This window comes from Eutrema salsugineum, unplaced genomic scaffold, assembly GCF_000478725.1.
Source record: "Eutrema salsugineum unplaced genomic scaffold, Eutsalg1_0 scaffold_16, whole genome shotgun sequence".
Lineage (NCBI taxonomy): Eukaryota > Viridiplantae > Streptophyta > Magnoliopsida > Brassicales > Brassicaceae > Eutrema > Eutrema salsugineum.
In genome coordinates this window covers 384,846-405,073 of record NW_006256858.1, presented here as the reverse complement: position 1 = coordinate 405,073, position 20,228 = coordinate 384,846, and the positions used below count along the sequence as shown (strand labels likewise).

The following is a 20,228-nucleotide window of genomic DNA, read 5'->3' as shown; positions in this document are numbered from 1 at the left end:
TCAACCGATTGAGTTGGGACCGAGCATAATTAACCAACTAAATCGACAAGAAAAGGAAAAAGTTAGAGTGGAAACTATGAGTTAAAAGTAAAATTTTATTGTCACCCACCATTTCACAATCATTATCCACAATCACTAATTACCATTCTGATACAACATGTTCCTCATCTCTCTGTTTTTCCTATTGATTGCTGGCTTTGGTCATGTGTGCCACATCCGGACTTAGGAGGAGACTAAAACTCGAGTACTTATTCACACCAGTATCTCAATTCCTTGGTATGATTGCTATTGTAGAGATTATAAAATCAGCTCCCTAGGCACTTAAGGCTCATTTAAGGTGCTGAATACAAGGTTGTGCAATAGTAATTGAGCCATTCAGCTGCAGATTTTAGAACACGAAGCTCACCGAAGAGGAGATCTCTTGCCATCTGCCTTCGAACAGCAAATCTTTGTGATACAAAATAGCATTTAGATTCTTCCATTTCCTGCGAAGGCCCCAAATAACCCTTTGTCAAAACCTACATTATCAGTCAGTATGTGACAATTAGCTTGAGCCAAGCCTTCTAAGGTACCTTAATGCAAGCACTATGATCCTCAATTAATCTGTTGATATGAGACAAGATGACCTTATGTGCCTCAAACTCTCTTCTCTCATCTTTGAAGGGGAGCCGAGCAAGTCGGCCATCATTTTGTTCAGCTTCTTTTGACAAATCATTGAGCTCTGAGAATCATTAGACTCTTAATACTTTTGGGACCAGCCTCGAAAGATGGTGAAAGAGAGTAACTAGTTTTATTTGAGCACCTTGAGAAGAGGTACAGCAAAGAAGACGTGCAAATGCTCGGAGAGACTGCGGAAGTCCTTTCCCTTTCCCTTTAGAAGATTTCACTTCCCTGAGAGATCCCAAAACTAGACTTAGACACACATCTGCAAAAACTCTGTTACTGAAACCAATAATAAAGAAGTAATGTTTCTTGGTGTTTTCCTATCCTCTGTTCACAGTTCACTTCACTCTTAACTACTTACTTAGTACACCTTTCTCCGATGTTTCCATTCTTCGTATACAAGTACTAAGAGTGAGTAAAAAAATTAGAAATTGTAATGGCGTAGTGACATTCTAAAACGAAACAATAATACCTACTTGATTGTGAAAGTATCACAAGAAGAGTGAAAGATACTGATATCTTTGACACTTCGTGTGTAATGGGACTGGAGAAGTCCCAGCTTCATGTGGCGGAGAGGGTCATCATTAGGTACATCCATGTGGATTTGAACCTAGTCAATCAAGTGACCATCAAGGTAAAGATTGTTGAGTGGCCATCTATAAATCAATGTTGTTACGGCTACGGTCATGATAGAGAAAACAAACCTCGTCATGAATGTTGTATGGAAGCGTAAATCCAAAATCCAACATGAGTGTAGCATTTGAGAACTCTCCATACCTAATGAGCACCTACAAAAGAGATGTTGGTAAGCTTCAAAGACCATTAGTTTTTAACCACTGGCTGGCCTCGACCTCGACCAAAATAACATTCTTCGAGACACTAGTGGCTATCAAAAGAAATAAAACGAAAGAGTAATGCATCCCATGAGAAGCGAATCTCATTGTGTTACAATCCTTACCTCATCACCAAGATTGTAGTTACGATCTGCAGTTACCTGCAAAGTTGGAAACTTCAAAATCAATGTACTGGTTTGTTTCAGTCGGTGTTGCAAGCATTTAGAGTCAAAAGAAAGTAACAGGGAATCAAGAACCATGCATCTTACTAGATCGATATACAAAAATATTAGATAACAGGAATGGAAGTAAAACCTCTGATAGTTGCTTGTCTTCATCGCTCAAAACGATTGATGCAGAAAGCCCATTATGGTTCATGAAGTCTGCAAACGGAATCTGTTAGACGGTCAGAACATCTATGTATACCAGAAATCAACATAAGTAAACAGAAGCAAAAACACAGAACTGTACTGAATGCAATACCAGAGATATGCCTTTTGAGGTTTCCCACGCACGAGATCCCACTGTCCAGCAACAAGTTTTCCAAATTAGGTAAAAACCAAAAAGAACCAGATTATTCTCAATAACTAAAGTATTAACACATACAGTAATTAGAAAGGTCTGTGCACGGTTGAGTAAAAACTAAAAAAATATTTCATTTGTAGAGTCATTTTCTCACCTAAAGCATAGGCATACATGAAATTTTCCAGAGCTGGGCCTTCAATCACATTGGGAAGATGTTGCGTAAATGCCTAAATCACCAAAATAAATTTAGAACTCTTCTTCACTAGGATGAGGAAAACAAATCTACACATGCAAATACATCTTTTATTCTCTATCAAATATATACATATGTATACTACGTACTCGGTTGATGCATTTTGCGAAGACACGTGATGAGTTGGAGTTTAAACTTGCAGAAATTAGTCACCAAAATCAATACAAGTGAGTCTAAAATTTGCTATTTCTCAGCAACATATATATACTCAGGCCATATAGCACCTTGACAAACCCGAACTTGGTTCTTTAATCTAATGGTCTGATAAACCACTATGAGGCCAAATACAGAAAACATAATAGTTTCACAACTATATGGTCTATATGGATGTGCCTTTCCTTTCTCATGGTTTCATACATTGTCTGAATGGTACATAAACAATCTCTTTTAGGCGTTTTAAGAGGAACAATCAGGAACCCAAAAAAAAAATATTCATTACCAAAAGGAAGATAATTTACTAATCCAGGGAATAAATAACGTAGACAGAGTATTATATAAATAAAGGAGTACAAAAGCAGAACCTCTCTCTCTATATATATAGAAGCATAAGAAAAAGTTCGAAAGATTGAAAAATGCAGAGAAAATCGAATTTGCCACCAGAAACCAGCACTTATCAGGATCACTAAAGGAAACACACTTACTTGTGCTACAAGTGAGAATTCCTTTTCTATCCAAACTTTTTGTTTTACAGTCTCCTTGTGAACTGCGCTACAACGAATCATGTTGAGCTCATGTTCATCCCAAAATATCTAGAGAAAATAAAGAAAACATTATTGTAAATAGACTACATTGTCCACAAAAAAACGCATGGACAAAGAAATGGACAGTGAGACTTGGATTGAAAAAGGTAGAAAAAGGGAGGAGTAGGTGGAAAATAAGAAGCTTTTGCAGACCAGGTTACTTAGATTGTATCATAAACTATAATTATTTGAACATTTTGTATCTGCTTAGGACAAAAAACGAAACACGTTTTACATTCGAAACAAAAAAAAAAAAAATCAAGAGTCAGAACTCTGGACCACAATAAGGACTAGTGCGAAATCGACTAGTGAAATCCCACCGTGGTGTGCATTTATATATTGCTTTGGAAGAAATGCACATTTGACATTCAAGACGTGACCAAGATTAACAAATCAAGACTCATAATTTTGTTAGCTATAAGGGGAGAAATCTCACCGTGCTGTGCATCTCTGTAGGCTGAGGAAGTCGGCTGATATAAGGGACCCATCGAGAGTTCTGTATTCAGAAACAATTATAGACTCAAGTCGAAACCAAAACACTCACATACATACAAAGGGAGACTTATATTAAGATACATTAACACAAAATGTTGATGTCAGCTTACTTGACCCGTTTTCTTCTCGATCATAAGAAGAGCAGCAAGCTTTCCAATGTTTCCAACTTCATCGGTCAATGAGACTCTAATATCTGGAGGCAGCTCATCCGGAGTTATTTGCTGAATAAATTCAGTTAAAAAAAACAAACAATATATGACATGTATCGATCTTCAAATATTTTTAGACCACGCCACAAAGAAAAAAACTAATTTTAAATAATATACCGCATTGAAAGGGACTTTCAGGATGCAGTCACCGGCATGGATTACTTTTGAGGCAAACAACGCCCTGCTCAGAGGTCGATATGATAAATTGGTTAGTGTATTTGGCAATATATAGAAGACTCATTGCTATATAGACAAACCATCATCACTCAAAGAGACAGGCTTTGGTAGCAAATGAAATCGAAAAAGTTCCAAGCAACAAAATGTTGGGATCATATACAAGCAAACTACTCGCAACTGGATGATTCAAACTTTCTCAAATGTTTCAACAATCGCTGGCAAATCAAGACGAGTGAAAGATATATGGAAGAGAACAAATGGGTCTAAACATGACTACTCAAAAATGTACTGTAGAAACACTTGCATCTTATTAAAAAAATTACCAACCTGCCATGGACTGATTTCCCAATCGAAAGGGTGTTAGTTATCTTGGATCCAGCAATTTTTTCTAACCAGGGTAAGAAGTCAATGCACTCCTTATCCAAAGAGGCCTAAATACAAATTGGATAAAGATGGTAAAAAAAAAATTCTTTTCAAAGAGCCAAAAATAAAAGTTCTGAATAACATCTTCATACATCAATTATCATCTGAAGAACTCAACACTTTAACTTTCGGTTGAGAGAAGAAGCAAAGAGGACATATTTGGTCTCAATTGCTATACTAGAGGAAATGAAGGCTTCATCTTTAATCTCAATTGCTGTACTAGAGGAAATAAAGGCTTCATCTTTAGTCTCAATTGCTATACTAGAGGATATTTTTAGTTTTACCTTAACCAATTACAAACTCGACTAAGAAATTGAATTTCCTTGTCGGAAGTCTTAATTCTCCACAAAAAAAAAAAATGCAAACAAGAAAACAAAAACCTGAGCTTGGGACTCTGTAGGTGATTGTCCGTTGAAGTTAAAACGTTTGGCTAAAGAGCGAATAGTGCGCCGTTGCTGAAACCCAAAAAGCTTCACCGTCGGAATGCACAATAGCATCTCCGGCCAAACAGCTTCACCGTGAGAAACCACCGCTCGTATTTTGACTCGTCTCCACTGCAGCCAGAGGTTGCGTTTGCCGTTTACACTTCTACAGACAGTCCGGTTGTGGTTCGGTCCACTCATGGTTTATTTTTCTGATCTAGATATAGTACAGTAACGGTTCGGTTCAGGTTGATTAACCGGATTGGTTAACCTAAATTAACTAACTCAAAAGAAAAATTGTAGCCTTCGTAAAATCAAATTTTGCTTTGTATTTTTTGAAAAAGTATAAAAAATCTGGAAAACATCTCATTAAGAAGAAAAAACCAAAAAAAAAATATATTTTTAAATACAATTTTTTTGGGAATTTTTTCCTATGAATTCGTTGAAACTGATGTTGCATGTTAAAGATTAATAACTATATCCATATGATTTAAACCAATAACTTAACATCTTTTGATATTAGAAAAATATTAAGAAAAATATAAACATACATAAAGTATATATAAAGAAAAATTAAAGCAAAATATAAGCAAAAAATGAGCAAAATATAAGGAAAGTTATGTGAAAAAATATGTTGATATTTTTCACATTAGTAATAGAACATCTACCTAATTATTTCCAGCTATTTGTTTATATCGATGATCTTTTGATCAGTGGCGGACCCATGATTTAATTTTAAGGGGTGTAAAAATAAAAAAAAAGTTGTTGTCTCAAGCTTCAATCTCAGATAAGGAGTGTCAAACAGATGTTTTGTGTACCAAATGAGCCACAGAATTTTTAATTTCCCTTAACAAAATTAAGGGTTTATAAATTTAATATGTGTCATATGATACCTTACAGCTTAACGTGGGTCCGCCTCTGATGTTGGTCAAGATATAAATACCATTATATTAAACATTAGACTAAAAATATCAAAAACTTTACACTAACACAGGGCCGGGGTTGTGGTTGACAGTCCCACGGCGATGCAGAGAGTGAATATCATCCGCAATGCACTTTCACATGCGTTCTGCATGGCTAGCTATAATCTAGATATAGAATATTTCCTTCTATATCTTAGTTAGGACATGGAATTGACATATGATCTTATTAACCGTTAAACAAAAAGCTTTGATCCAACAAAAAAATAATAATGAAAGTATCTAATTTGATTACATTTCTTATGCCTAAAATATCAAATAAAATACTTTCTCTAATTTCTTTATGAACGAGATTAATACAAAGAACATAGTTGCTATGATCTAGATGAATCAATTAAAGAAATATGATCTTGCTATGATCTAGATGAATTAATTAAACTGTGATCTTGCTATGATCTAGATGAAGTAACATAGGAGAAGCTTTGATCTTGCTTGATCTAGATGAACTAATTAATTAAAGAAACAAGTGCTATGAACTAGATGAATTAACACGTGTATATATTAGACATATACATACATGTGTCCTGTACTCCTATGTGTATTTGGAATTCAGGCCTGTTCAAATCTATGTTTGGGTAATTGGCTTATATCGTCCGTGACGTAATCATGTTCGTAACTCGTTTCTTTTAGCATATAGAATATTAATATATAACAAGGCAATTACTTTCGATCCCACATAAATAAAATAGAAGATTCCTTATCTTTGCCTTTCCACATAATAGTAAACTAATTTAAAAATTACGACAAAAAAAACTAATTCATAAATTAATTCCAGTTTCATACGTAAAGCACTAAAGCAGTAGAAACATTTAAAACTAAAATCTCGGAAGAGAAAAATATTTAAAGTTTTAAACTACTTGTATAGTTTCTCTTTTCGCGTAATGACAAAGGTCACACAGTGTTTATTTATTAGAGAAAGTGAATGGCAATTATGGGTAAATTAGGTTTACTAAAAAGTATTGGGAGTACAAAAGACTTGTTAATTGTAACACAGATTCTGGCTTGTTTGTTTGGATTTTGGGTATAAACTTTTGGAGATAGTGTATACTGTATAGACTCTCAACATTATCACCTTTATATATATATATATAAAAAAAACATCAGCTTCCAAACCAATCTCAATGGGTCTCTTTGACAGATATACAATTCATAGGTGATTTCTGTAATTACAATTCATAGGTGATTTCTGTAAATACAAACATCAGCTTCACAGATATTATCATTGCAAAAGTAACAACATGTTAAGATAGAATACAATTCAAAGACACGATAAATCAACGAATTACAGTATTGAAACAAAACAAAAAAATCAGAAAAACAAAACAAAACAAAATATATGCTTTTTTGGTTTAACTATCATCAGCCGTTTACATTATCACCTCCTCTTATTCTTGCTCCCAAGCAACAAACACAAGTAGAACAAAGCCCTAAACAAGAACCCAAAACCTACCGTAACAAGCAAGCAATCCCATTTGCTAAGCTCCGTCACTCCTTGCTTCTTCAGGATATCAGCACCAGTCGTAAGACACGTAGAGCTCGTTATCCTCATCCCAATAGATCGACTCACAGAATCCAAAAGCTTCAGTTTCATGCCATACGTCAATTCTCCCAAAGGCGTGTTGTCGAAAATCTGAACCCCTCTCACAAAACACTCCATAGGATCCGAGAACTCGTTCAGAAGAACCGCTTCGTACGGATACTTAACCAGTGAAAGGTAATGAAACCAGATCCAGTAGTGAGGGATTCTGTCTCTGTTGATGAAGAAGCCACTGAAAAGCAAGAAGTAAGCTAAAATGGCCACAACGACCGTGTAACCCAACATCACGTGCGGAACGACGCCGGATATGAAAGTCACGAAGGAGCTTCCGGACCAGAAAGAGGCTAAGATGATTAGACAATAAAATAGAAAGCCCATTGGACCTCCTTCGAGCCCAACAGCCCAAAACGTCGTCGCTGCGAAAGCTACAGAGAGGAAGATGAGCGACGGCAAGGAGACGATGGAGTGAGAGATAACGTACGAGGATCTCCGGTAAGCGTTGTAAGCAGTTTCTCTCATGAAGATGTATCGCTCCTGGAGGAAGACGGGGAGAGCTTCTGCGCAAGTGTAGAACATTGTCGACATTGCGTACGCGAAGAAACCTAGCCGCTCTTGAACTCCTTTCGGGGAATTATCTAATCGCCAGAAAACGGTGGCTAGTATGAATCCGGTGACGATTACGGAGGCTAATCGGATTCCGAATAGCTCCGGTTGACGTCGGGAGTTTAGGATTGAGCGTTTGGAGAGAGTTTTGATCTCGATCCAGAACGGATTCGCGAAGGCAGGGACGGCTAGGGTTGTGGTTCCGGTGCCGTGGTTTACGGCGGAGGATCCAGCGCCGCCACCGGAGACTAGCTTCCCTCTGCTTATACTTGCGGAAATCGCTTCTTTGAGGGTTAGATTTGGGTACGGAGAAGCCGGCGGGGTTAGGGTTTGTTGAGGATTGCTCTGTTTTTTCATCTCTTGCCATCTCTTGTTGAATTCCACCAATCCTCTGGTTCCTCCGGCTGATCCTTCGAGCTCTCTGATGAGATCGAGTGCGAACTCCGTTTGATTCTCGTTTTCCGGTATCGGATTGCCGAATCCGGCGAAGAAGCTAGGCAAACTCGCCGGAGATCCGCTGTAGACGGTGTGACCACGTGACAAGAAGATGAGACGGTCAAGCAAACCGAGAACTCTGTGGCTAGGCTGATGTATAGACATCATCACGATACTCCCACTCTCTGCGATCCTCTTCAACACTTTAACCACCATGAAGGCGCTTGTGGAATCCAAACCGGAAGTCGGTTCGTCGAGGAAGAGAACAATCGGGTCATGGATGATATCGATTCCGATCGAAACTCGCCGTCTTTCTCCACCGGAGATTCCACGGTGTCCTTCGTCTCCGATGATTGTTTTAGCCGCGTTCCTTATCCCTAACTGGTCAATCAAGGCTTGAACTCGGAGCTTCTTCTTGGATTTAGGCAAGCTTCTTGGTAATCGAAACTCAGCAGCGAACATTAGTGTTTCTTCCACAGTAAGCATCGGGAAGAGGAGATCGTCTTGCATTACATACGCCGATATAACCTTGAGCATCCGAGATTGAAGAGCCTCTCCGTTAAGCGTCACAGTGCCTTTCAAGCTTCCTTTAGCGATACGATTCGCCAAAGCGTCGATCAAAGTGGATTTACCCGACCCGCTAGCTCCAAGAACGGCAAGAATCTCTCCGTCGCGAGTCTCGCCGGAGATATCGTCAAGAAGGGTCTTGTTCTTGGAGAAAGATAGCCTCCTCCGTGGAATCAGATCGCGAAACTCAAACTTCCGGCGAACAGAGACGTTGTAAGTGAGGTTGTTGAAAGATAGAACGAAGGGAACAGGACGCATGAGACCATAGTCTTCATCAACTACTGAACCGCCTCGGTCAGAGAATTCACGAACAGGAGTCTCGTCGCCGACTTGTAGCTTTCTGACGTCGCTAACGTTCTTGAGAAGTTGACCTAAAGTCAAAGTCGAGCTAATCTCCATGGAATGATACGGCGACGCATCGTCACCGGCGTTATCTTCTGCTACAATGCGAGACATGGTGAAGAAGTGAGAGTAAAAGTGAGAAAAGATTTGCCTTTTACAATATTATGAACACAATCTTTGCATGATGAATTTATTGTTGCTCTTCGTTCTCTGTATCTCTTCCTCTCCAGTCTCTGTATAGTCTCTATATATAAAAAAGAGCGTATGAAGTAACGTGTGTATGTGTGTGAACATGTGTCTTCTATAAGGAGTTGCATCATGGGAAATCTGTTAGGTTTGTGTTGTTGACTATAAAATAATATAATTTTAGCGTTTGGATGGAAATGCGTTTTGGATTTCTTGTATTTAATTCAGTTTACTTGTCAAGGTAAGGAGGAAATGGGATGAGGATGACCTATAAATCTAGAATTTCGCAGTGAAGTATATGAAATGGTGGAAACGTGGCGATTAGGTAATGTAATAGAATGGAGAATTAGGTGAACGGTGTTGATCTAACCGAGGTATAGGATTGAGATGAGAACAATCCCATTAATTGTTTGGTCAATTAATGCTTATTAGTAAAAGACAAAGTGTATATACGTAGTAGACCAAAGTTTTGATAAAGTAGCTTATTGTATTAGATTTTGGGAATTTGCATGTGCTACTTTATGTAGTCAGTTACTTAATTTGATGTGGTCATTTTGTTTTTTTTTGGAGTTGAGAATATTGTATGCTAGTATAATGTTACTGTTTTTAGTTTATTAAAGATAAAAATTATCTTCATCCACCAAATGTTGTGGCTTCAAGTTCAACATCCAAGAGCGTAACGAACGTGAAATTCTTTGCGAATGTTGGAGTTTGGCATTAATTCTGCGCTAATTTTGGAAATTTCTCTGTTTAATCCCATCTGTTTTTTGTTTTTTTGGTTTTTAAATTAAAAAAAATGGCATGTGTTTCTCAAAATTAAGCGGAAGACTAAACTAAATGTCAAACTTCTTTTCTGTTTTTCTTGATTAGTTGGTAACGGTGGAACCTTCTTTACCAAACTTTATAGATTGTCCTTAAATTATTAAAGCTCAATTATTGTTTGTTTTCCTCCTCGTTAAAAGTAAACTGTATCGTTTAGAGTTGTATATAGTTTCTGTATTGTTCACTTGAGCCGAACGATTTGTTTTATATTCTGTACCGAAATGGCATTGATCTATCTTGCATGTACGATGTACCATTGGACCCACTTTGCTAGTTAAAATCATAGTTTTTCCGATATGAATTGATTTACACTTTTGTACACATTTCTATTAATTGGAACAAAAAATGACGTCAAATAATTAGGGGAACACAAAAAAAATTCCCGATAATCGAACAAATGCAAAATGCCAGAAAATACTCGAATATGAAGTTAGCTAGTCGTGAAATGAGCCATGAAATGGCATTGTTATTTAAACAAAATGGTTGCTTATAGTTATAGTTATGGCGTAAATCATTTCTCAATAAACATTTATAGTATATTTACAACTTGATTGAATTGTGTTTGTTTGTAAAAACAAATTAAACACTTTACCGGTTTTGTCACATCTTTTGAAGTTGCAAACGGCAACGCATATACTGTATCATTATGTTTACTTCACATCTCCAAATAATATTGGATTAACGAAAGTGCATGATGTCGTTGATCCATCTAATACCGGTTTAAACAAGAAAAACTAATAGATTCTGATTGGGCAACTTCTCTTTTTTTGGTCAACACAGATTGTGCAACTTTATCTTAATTAATTAATTAGTACTTGATCCAACCTCAAGTGTAATGTAAAAAGTAACATGAAATCATTAATGACGGGCTTGGCTTCTTGTATTTCCAATCCCTCTCTGTAACATTCTTTTCTTTTCTTTCTTTGACTTTCAGGGTCTAGCTAGCTAGGTGACTAACTTCTACCTACTATAGCCTTCCTTGCCGCCATAAGCAATGGGAGTATCATCTAATATATAAAGCTTTTAAGAAAGTTGGCTGCTTTTAAGAAAGTCCCAGATTTACTTTTGTTTTCGATCGAAAAGAAGGCAGATGTGTCAAAAAATGTGGAGGGACTGATCCAGATGTGTCAACACAAACCTAAAAGAAGGCAGATGTGTCAACAAATATGAAAATCATTCATCAATACCTCAATATTTGTTTTTTTACTTTTTTCTGAATAATGCTTTTATTTTCTCTTCTGCTCAATCCCAATTAATGAGACATCGTTTTGAGTTAGACCAATAAACACGTGCAAGGAATCTAAAGAGAATCAGGAATTTGAAGAAATCTGAGGTTCTGAACAGAACAAGCATAAGCATTAATATATATCACGTTTTCAGGCCTCTTATCTCAATATTCAAGTAAACGGCTTTGCTTTCACAATGAAATTTGAGTGTTCCAAAATTCACATTAATATACATGACGTTCACGCCCTCTTATTCTTGCTTCCAAGCAACAACGAAAAATAAAACAAGATCCTAAAAAAGAATCCCCAAGCTAGCGTAACCCACAAGCAACCCCATTTATCTAACTGTTGTATCCCTTGCTGCTTTAGCAACTCAGAACCCGTCCTCAAACACCTTGATTCCGTTAACTCCATCCCCAAATAACTGCTCATTGTCTCCAAAATCTTCTCCTTCGTCGTTGCAGAAACTCCTTCCATTAATGTACCATCAAAAACTTGGTTTCCTCTCACGAAACAACGAGATGGGTCATCGAACTCGTTGTGCAGAACAGCTTCGTATGGATACTTTAGCAGAGAGATGTAATGAATCCATATCCAATAAGGATGGATCCTATCGCGGTTGATGTAGAATCCGCTGAAGAGAAGACAGTATGAGAGATATCCAAATGTGACCATGTAACTCATCATCACGTTTGGAATCACACCAGAGACAAATGTAACAAATGAGCATCCGGACCAGAAAGACGCAAAGATGATCAGAAGATAGTAGATGAAACCCGCCACACCTCCGTTTAAACCTACGAACCAGAACGTGGTCGCTGCAAATCCAATGGAAAGCGCAAAAAGATGAGGCAAAGTCACGAGAGAGTGAGATATAACGTAGGAGGATCTTCGATAGGCGTTGTGTGCGGTTTCTCTCAAGAAAATGTATCTTTCTTGGATAAAAGCAGGCAATCCGTCTGCGCAACTGTAAAACATCGTGGCCATTGCGAATGAGAAGAAGCTTAACCTCTCTTGGACACCTCTTGGAGAGTTATCTACTTTCCAGTAAACCGTAGCCAAGAGAAAACCGGTCATCATGACTATGAAAACCCGTGTTCCGATTAGCTCGGGCGTTCGGGTCCAGTTTATCATGTAGCGTTTAGCTAAGAGTATGGTCTCGATCCACCATGGATTTACGTATGATGGGATCGAGCTATATGAAGTAGAGACAAGTTTTCCTCTGGAAATGCTTGCGTTGATGGCTTCTTTCAAGGATGATGAGTTACGGTGAGGTTCTTGGCTAACTCTAAGCTTCTTCTGTTGCCAGTTTCGGTTGAATTCGACTAACCCTCTTGTTCCTTGAGAGGATCCTTCAAGCTCTTTGATTAGGTCAAGTGTGAACTCTGCATTGTTCTCTTTATACGGTATTGGACGACCAAATTCTAAGAAGAAAAAAGGGAGAGTAGCCGGAGAATCACTAAAGACACTCTGACCAGAAGATAAGACGATGATCCGATCAAGAAACTCCATAATCCGACAACTAGGCTGATGGATTGACATAATTACGATGCTGCCACTAGACGCAATGCTTTTCAAGACTTGCACCACCATGAAGGCATTAGTTGAGTCTAGTCCTGAGGTTGGTTCATCAAGGAACAAGACGATAGGGTCGTGAATGATGTCGGTCCCAATGGATACACGCCTTTTTTCTCCACCGGAGATGCCACGATGACCTTCGTCTCCGATCAAAGTGTTTCTAACAGTTCTGAGCCCTAATTGATCGATTAGGGTTTCAACTCTTTCTCTCTTCTTTGATTTGGTTAAGCTTCGGGGAAGGCGAAACTCGGCAGCGAACATAAGGGTTTCTTCGACAGTGAGCATAGGGAAAAGGAGATCATCTTGCATTACATAAGCCGATATAACTTTTAACATCCGAGACTGCAAGGGTTCTCTATTTAGAGTTACCGTGCCTTTCAAGCTACCTTCCGCAATCCGTCCTGCTAATGCATCGATAAGTGTCGATTTTCCAGCTCCGCTTGCACCAAGAACAGCTAAGATTTCTCCTTCGTTAGCCTCTCCGGTGATACCATTAAGCAGAGTCTTTACCTGAGCAGGGCTATGTCCGAAATGAAGACCAAAACGCCGGTGAACTGTGACGTTATAGATGAGGTCTTTAAATGCGAGGATGAATGGAACGGGCCGTGTCTCAGGTGAATCAACATTGATTACGGCGTCTCTTTGAAGCATTTCGCCGGAATATCAACACTAGGAGCTGTGCTTTTGTTTGTACTCTGTCAGCTAGCGCAAATGCATGAGAACGTTAGAAGTTTTATATTAGGAAAATATTAATAGTTGTATTATATCTTCCATTTTCTTGAGAAAAAATAGGATTATAATTTTTCCGTTTCTTTGTCTATAACTCTATTTTATATTTCACTTTTCAGGAAGATTAATTATGGTTTGGTGATTAATTGATGAAGATTTTCCATTTAAAAGAATCTCGTTTTTGTGAATATTGACAGCATTTTTTTTTGGGTAAGATGTTAAGAATATATTGACAGCATTTGATAAGTAAACTCTATTTTCCATATATAATAAAGCAACTCTTTAAGAATTCATGGTTGTTAAAAAAACACACATAAGAAAAGAGAACAATTTTTTCTACCTAATGAAGTGTTTTTTCAGGAGATCCTTGTCGGTGTGACGTGCACATAACGGAATGATGCGTCAAATTACAGCCGAGTAATAGAATCTCACAAACTCTTGTATAGTATCCTTATCTATTGCGTTTAAGAAGCAATGGTGATCATTTTGGGTTTTTATGATAGAAGAAACTTGTGAATGAAACTTAAGAAGTTTATGGAGCTTCTAGTTGTGTAGTTGTGGATTTTATGTAAAATTATATACTTTATATATACTCGTGGAATTCTTTGAGGTTCCGTTACGTATTAATAAAGCCCCTTAGAAATGTATTTTGCATTTTGTGTGTTGTGTAGGCACACACAGTTCCTGTTTTCTTATGGCTTTGTCCTCTTCCATCACAAGCTTGGCCATGGTACCGATGTTGAACTAACATAAAAAAACACACAATATTAATCTCTTGACCCTCTTGCTTTTTCTTTACGGCAATAATTCATAGTACCACAGATTGAGCGATTATCGTATGCAGAGCCGGCCTGTAACTGTATGATGCCTAAAGACATTAACAAAATGATGCTTTTTTACTACAATTATATCAAAGAACTTAGTTGAATTGATGTCTCAAAATTTTTAATAAAATTTGGCATCTAAAGCCCTTGCTTTACCAGCTTTAGCTCTGGCCCTGATGGTATGCATAATTCACTACATTTGCTAAACGTTTATAGCTTAATTAGTTGCGATATTGTATATGTATGATTATAAAAGCGAAAGTTTCCTGCACCGGACCCACCCCATAACACTTACTTCTTCCCTGAGAAGGGCATCGTTTCAGATTTACAATGAGAGTAAAGATGAGAGAAGAGTTGAGAGAAAAACTGACAAATCATAATAATTGAGCTCATGTGAAACCGTAGTATAGTAAGCAGATCTGATAGTAAGTAGTAGTTGAATCTAGTCCCACCCCATAACTCCGTAATCAAATTCTAAAGTTAATAAGTTCAGTATAGTACATAGATTTTAATAGTAACACCTACAAACATTAAGCTCATTCATAATTTGATAACGATCGAAATCCTGTTTAAAAGTGTTTTAAAAAAGGCTTGTTAATTTAAACCACAATTTGTCACAACATTCTCAAACGTCACCACATTTCTCTAATTTGTTCTGATGTGTGGTTATGTATTACATGCGTATTCAAGTGGTGGTTTGATTTTTTGTTTGCCATATATTATAATTAACTTAGCTAGTAGTTTAATGAATACATTAATCACATTACAATCCACTAGATTTTTAATTTTTCCAAAAAGCAAAATCTACAATTTGTGAATTTTGGGACCATTGAACTTTGACATCACTCAGTCGTATGCGACATGTTAATCGAATATCAGTAGTAAATGGTTTTGATCTCCTGCACCCTACAAAATCCAACTTTTGGTCATTTATTATCCACCCAATAGCTTTTATGTCATGAATCTTTTGATATTAATGTATACATTATGTTTTATATCATAACTCACCAAATATTTTGAAATGTCCAGTACTCTTGATTGTGTATATCATCATCTTTTTAAAAAAATCCTCAAAAATAAACGCATTTAAGTTCAATATACAATATACAATAATCGTATTATAATTTTTCTTTTGGATACAGATGAATTTTTCAATCCATGTTTTAACTACATTCAGACATTAAATTTCATATGTTATTATGAGGCACTATATAACCACTAAAATGCGAATGTAATGTATAACTTTTATCATCCACCCCAGTAACTATGATACATTGGAATTCAAATAGAAATATACGTTTTATGATTTTCCAGAAAGATACAATTATACAAAGATGAAACAACTACTATAAATGTTACAAATTGATCATTACGAGACGACAACAAAACAAGAAATACTTAGAAGTTTCAAGCTTCACTTTAATAATTATGTAAATTAAGGGCAGATGCATTGAGGCCAAATAGAAGTATGTTTAGTGTTTGTAAACTACCTTCACGTCCTCTTATTCTTGTTCCCAAACAGCAAAGAAAAGTAAAACAAGATCCTAAAGAAGAGCCCCCAAGCAAACGTAATCCACAAACAATCCCACTTACTCAACTGAGTAATACCTTGCTGCATAAGTAAGTCAGACCCTGTCCTCAAGCATGTGGTCTCCGTTATCTTCGTTCCTAGGGATTTACTCAGTGTATCGAGGAGCTTAACCTTCATCACATCACTCACTCCCGCCAAAAGCGTACCATCAAAGACCTGGCCTCCCTCAACAAAACAGCGAGACGGATCGTCAAATTCGTTGATTAAACCAGCCTCGTAGGGATACTTCAAGACCGAAATGTAATGAAACCATATCCAGTAGAACGGTATCCGATCCCTGTTGATGTAGAATCCACCGAGCAGTACACAGTAGGAAAGATAAGCTATAGTGATCATGTAACTTATCATGACATTCGGGACAAGACCGGAAATGAAAGAAACAACAGAGGATCCACACCAAAAGGACGCGTAGATGATGAGACAGTAATACAAGAAACTGTTTAACCCGCCGCTCAAACCAACGGTCCAGAACGTGGTCGCAGCAAATGCGATTGAGAGAGCGAGTAGCTGAGGCAGGGACACGAGGGAGTGAGATATAACGTACGAAGACGTTCTATAAGCGTTGTGCGTTGTCTCTCTCAAGAAAACGTAACGTTCTTGGATAAAGACAGGGATGTTATCTGCACAAACGTAGAACATTGTGGACATACCAAACGCAAAGAAACCCATTCTCTCTTGTGCACCTCTAGGAGTGTTGTCAAGCCTCCAATATATAGTAGCTAAGAGAAGACCAGTCACCATTACAGTAGCGATCCTTGTTCCTATGAGCTCAGGCGTGCGGATCCAGTTCTTTACGTAACGTTTGGCTAAGATAAACGTCTCGATCAATGGCGGGTTTGCGTATGAAGATACTGATAATTCCATGGGAATGAGATTGGTTCCAGAAGATGAGCCAGAGACAAGTTTGCCTCTAGAGACACTTGCATTGATGGATTCTTTTAGAGATAAAGCTTGGTAAGGTGTGGTTTGTGGAGTGGCTCGAGCAGGTTGGTTATGTTGCCACTTTTCGTTGAACTCTACTAACTCTCTGGTTCCTTGAGAGGTTCCTTCGAGTTGTCTAATTAAATCAAGTGCGAACTCTGTAGTGTTCTCCTTCTCCGGTATCGGAAAACCGAAATCGGAGAAGAAAGAAGGAAGCTTAGCTGGAGATCCATTGAACACACTTTTGCCGCGAGATAAGATGATGAGACGATCAAGCAAATCGACGATTCGAGAACTAGGCTGATGAATCGACATAATTACGATACTGCCACTCTTAGCGATTCGTTTAAGAACCTGAACCACCATAAACGCGTTTGTTGAATCCAGCCCCGAGGTAGGCTCGTCGAGGAACAAGAGGATCGGGTCGTGGATGATGTCGATTCCGATTGAGACTCGCCGTCGTTCTCCGCCGGAGACTCCACGGTGTCCTTCGTCTCCGATTATAGTGTTCTCCGCGTTTCTGAGCCCCAATTGGTCGATTAGGGCTTGAACTCGCTCCATCTTCTTCGATTTCGGCAAGCTTCTTGGTAATCGAAACTCGGAGGCGAACATTAGGGTTTCTTTGACGGTGAGCATCGGAAAAAGGAGATCGTCTTGCATCACATACGCCGATATCACTTTTAGCAATCGAGATTTGAGAATCTTCTCTCCGTTTAGAGTTACAGAGCCTCTCAGGCTATTTAATCGTCCCGCTAATGCGTCGATCAATGTTGATTTACCGGCTCCGCTTGCGCCGAGAACGGCGAGGATATCGCCGTTGCAAGCCTCGCCGGAAACATCGTCGAGTAGAGTTTTCGCCGGAGTGGGTTCTCGCCGAGACAGCAGCGATGAGAAATTAAATCGCCGGCGAAGTTCGACACTGTAACTGAGATTTTCGAAGGCCAAGAGAAACGGCACAGGTGGTGCATCAGGGGAAGGGAGATCCAGTATGTGATGAGTCGAAGCATCTCTGCCGGAATCTTTGTTCTTCCGGTCACTGTGTTCGAAGTTTTTCAGCAGTTCGCCGAGGGTCGGTGACTCGTTGCTGCCGTGGAGAGAGATTTCTTGGGATTCTGCCGAAACACGTGGCATTTCTTTCAGAGGTAAGATTGGTCACACGGAGAAGTTAACTGTGTATTCTTGGAGATGAAGCAAACAGTGAAGTATCGTCGTTGTACATGTGTACACCCTGAGAAAACCATAAATATTTTAGGGATCATGAAGAAATGAAAATATATTACGAAATCTGAGTATTCCAGTGTTCCTAAAACTCTATGTATATTTACAGATAAAAAAAACTTTCTTAAACTCATGATATGGTTAACTTACTTGTTAAAATTTCCGGGAGCCAAAAAAGTATCTGTGATTCAGATTTTGTTTTTTTTTTTTATATGAGCACAACCCTCCTCTCTCCCATTTTTCTATTTATAAGCAAAAGAAAACTCATTTACCATCGTACTTCAAATTTAAAAATTAAAATAAATAGGAGAAAGAAGAAAGGAGAGATACGTCTCTTTAAACAGTAAGAAACTCTACCAAAAATCAAGGAAAACAATGAGAAAATTAAATTTACATGATAACAGAAATAGAAAGAATCAAAAAGGGAGTTAACTGATTTTGTCAAATAAAGAAAGTTTTGTTTTTAAACTGCTTTTGTTCATCTTCTTTCTCAAATGATACTACATGTAGATCAGAGATGAAAAAGTTGAAGAAAAGTACAAGTAGAAACTTGTGAAATATAACAGTCATGTGAAGCTCTAATAGGAACAAGGGATATAAAAGTAACCAAAAAAAAGAAGTTTTTATAGCAACACGGAGAATAAGTGTTTGATTGGTAATTTTTCGAAATGGCGGAATTGCGAAAAAAATCTTGCGGAATAGATTAAGTGACTTATATTTTTGTTAAGCAAAAACGCAGTTTGCGTTTTTGTGTGTATTTTTTCATTACGCGGATTTTTGTTGATTGGTAAAAAACCTGCAGAATTGTGTTTAAAAACGCAATTCCGCCCATTCTGCAGGTTACCGATCAGAGCTTAAGTGCAAGAAGAAAGATTGGTGAATGCTGGCTAACTTAGATAAGTGGAATGATGGAATAAAAGAAAAAAAATTAGTGGGATGCACTTTTATATTTTAACATTAAAATAAAATATTTTAATTAAATTTAATTAAATTATTTAAAATTTTTAAAAATAGTAGGGGCACATGATCCCGTTTGACGTAAGCTACATCCGCCCCTGTTAGTAACTACAAAATCATTAGTTGAAACTTTTGGATCTGGATGTAGTAGAATTACAGTAAGAACAGATATCACGGTAATATCCCTTATTTCCACCATGGTTTTGCGTTATATAAAACTTTCTGAGTATAGGAAATGTCTAGAAACAAAATCATACGTGAGAACAAAAGTAAAACAAAAATTTCATATAAATTTATATAAAAATAGACGAAACGAACTCCATTTTGGTTATGTGGCGACTCATCACTCATCGATCAGCACAATAAATTGAAAGATATTAGCCAAAAGGATTTAAGTATATTTAAGTCATATAATCTTTATTCTTAGCTTGTTAAACAATGGTGAAGTCTACGAGCTATTTTCATATTTTGATAAAGTTCTATAACGAACGTACGTACTTAGTTAATCAAGGGAGGTTAGATATCAAATTATGTATTTAGGTTTACTTCTGTATATCAAAAGGGAAACTAAGAAAATCAAAACAATTATTTGTATGGATCATGGGGCCATGAAGTTAGATTGTGTACTGGTTAGGCTAATAATTAATTTGTGTGTTTAGCTATTTTGTTTGTTTTTAACATGGGTTTTAGGTTTGTCTCTCAACTTTTAGAAGGAGACATAATAAATGAAGAGCTATAACTGCTGTGACTTGTGAAGCATATGTGATTGGGCCACGACTTTCGTAGCTAACGTTTTGTGGCTCGCAGGACTCTACCATCAAAATCACATAACACCACTTCTTCGGGTATGGAATGACTGGTGCACCTTGTGAAATAATAAATGGGGAAAATATATACTAGCTGGAAAGATGAATGAAGTGGGTTTGAGGTTAGTAATGACTAATGAATATTCCGGGCCTTCAAAGATTATGC

The 20,228-nt window shown here is 37.5% G+C and overlaps 4 protein-coding genes across 6 annotated transcripts; all 4 read right to left on the bottom strand.

Annotated features, from left to right (window-relative positions):
• Positions 1-104: 104 nt before the first annotated feature.
• Positions 105-4,921, bottom strand: LOC18020794 (ribulose-1,5 bisphosphate carboxylase/oxygenase large subunit N-methyltransferase, chloroplastic). 3 transcript variants are annotated; one of them, XM_006403431.2, is made up of 15 exons: positions 4,699-4,921; positions 4,223-4,326; positions 3,836-3,899; positions 3,620-3,730; positions 3,451-3,510; positions 2,916-3,023; positions 2,176-2,248; positions 1,980-2,020; positions 1,812-1,892; positions 1,622-1,657; positions 1,368-1,451; positions 1,140-1,273; positions 803-891; positions 573-721; positions 105-485 (listed from the first exon to the last, which is right to left on the bottom strand). In XM_006403431.2, exons 1-15 carry the CDS (start codon positions 4,813-4,815, stop codon positions 333-335), a joined length of 1,404 nt encoding a protein of 467 aa, XP_006403494.1. In that variant the 5' UTR covers positions 4,816-4,921; the 3' UTR covers positions 105-332. The 3 variants fall into 3 exon arrangements, with proteins under 3 accessions (XP_006403494.1, XP_024013845.1, XP_024013844.1); XM_024158076.1 differs by having other exon boundaries at positions 111-518; positions 627-721; XM_024158077.1 differs by lacking the exon at positions 2,916-3,023.
• A 2,115-nt stretch (positions 4,922-7,036) lies between these two features.
• On the bottom strand, positions 7,037-9,579 carry LOC18020793 (ABC transporter G family member 16). Its single transcript, XM_006403430.2, has one exon. It carries the CDS (start codon positions 9,316-9,318, stop codon positions 7,096-7,098), a length of 2,223 nt encoding a protein of 740 aa, XP_006403493.1. The 5' UTR covers positions 9,319-9,579; the 3' UTR covers positions 7,037-7,095.
• Positions 9,580-11,678: 2,099 nt separating this feature from the next.
• On the bottom strand, positions 11,679-13,667 carry LOC18020792 (ABC transporter G family member 17). The gene has a single exon (XM_006403429.1). The coding sequence runs from the start codon at positions 13,665-13,667 to the stop codon at positions 11,679-11,681; it is 1,989 nt and encodes a 662-aa protein (XP_006403492.1).
• Positions 13,668-15,858: 2,191 nt separating this feature from the next.
• On the bottom strand, positions 15,859-18,493 carry LOC18020791 (ABC transporter G family member 18). The gene is made up of 2 exons (XM_006403428.2): positions 18,450-18,493; positions 15,859-18,309 (listed from the first exon to the last, which is right to left on the bottom strand). The coding sequence occupies exon 2, from the start codon at positions 18,210-18,212 to the stop codon at positions 16,062-16,064; it is 2,151 nt and encodes a 716-aa protein (XP_006403491.1). The 5' UTR covers positions 18,213-18,309; positions 18,450-18,493; the 3' UTR covers positions 15,859-16,061.
• Positions 18,494-20,228: the final 1,735 nt, after the last annotated feature.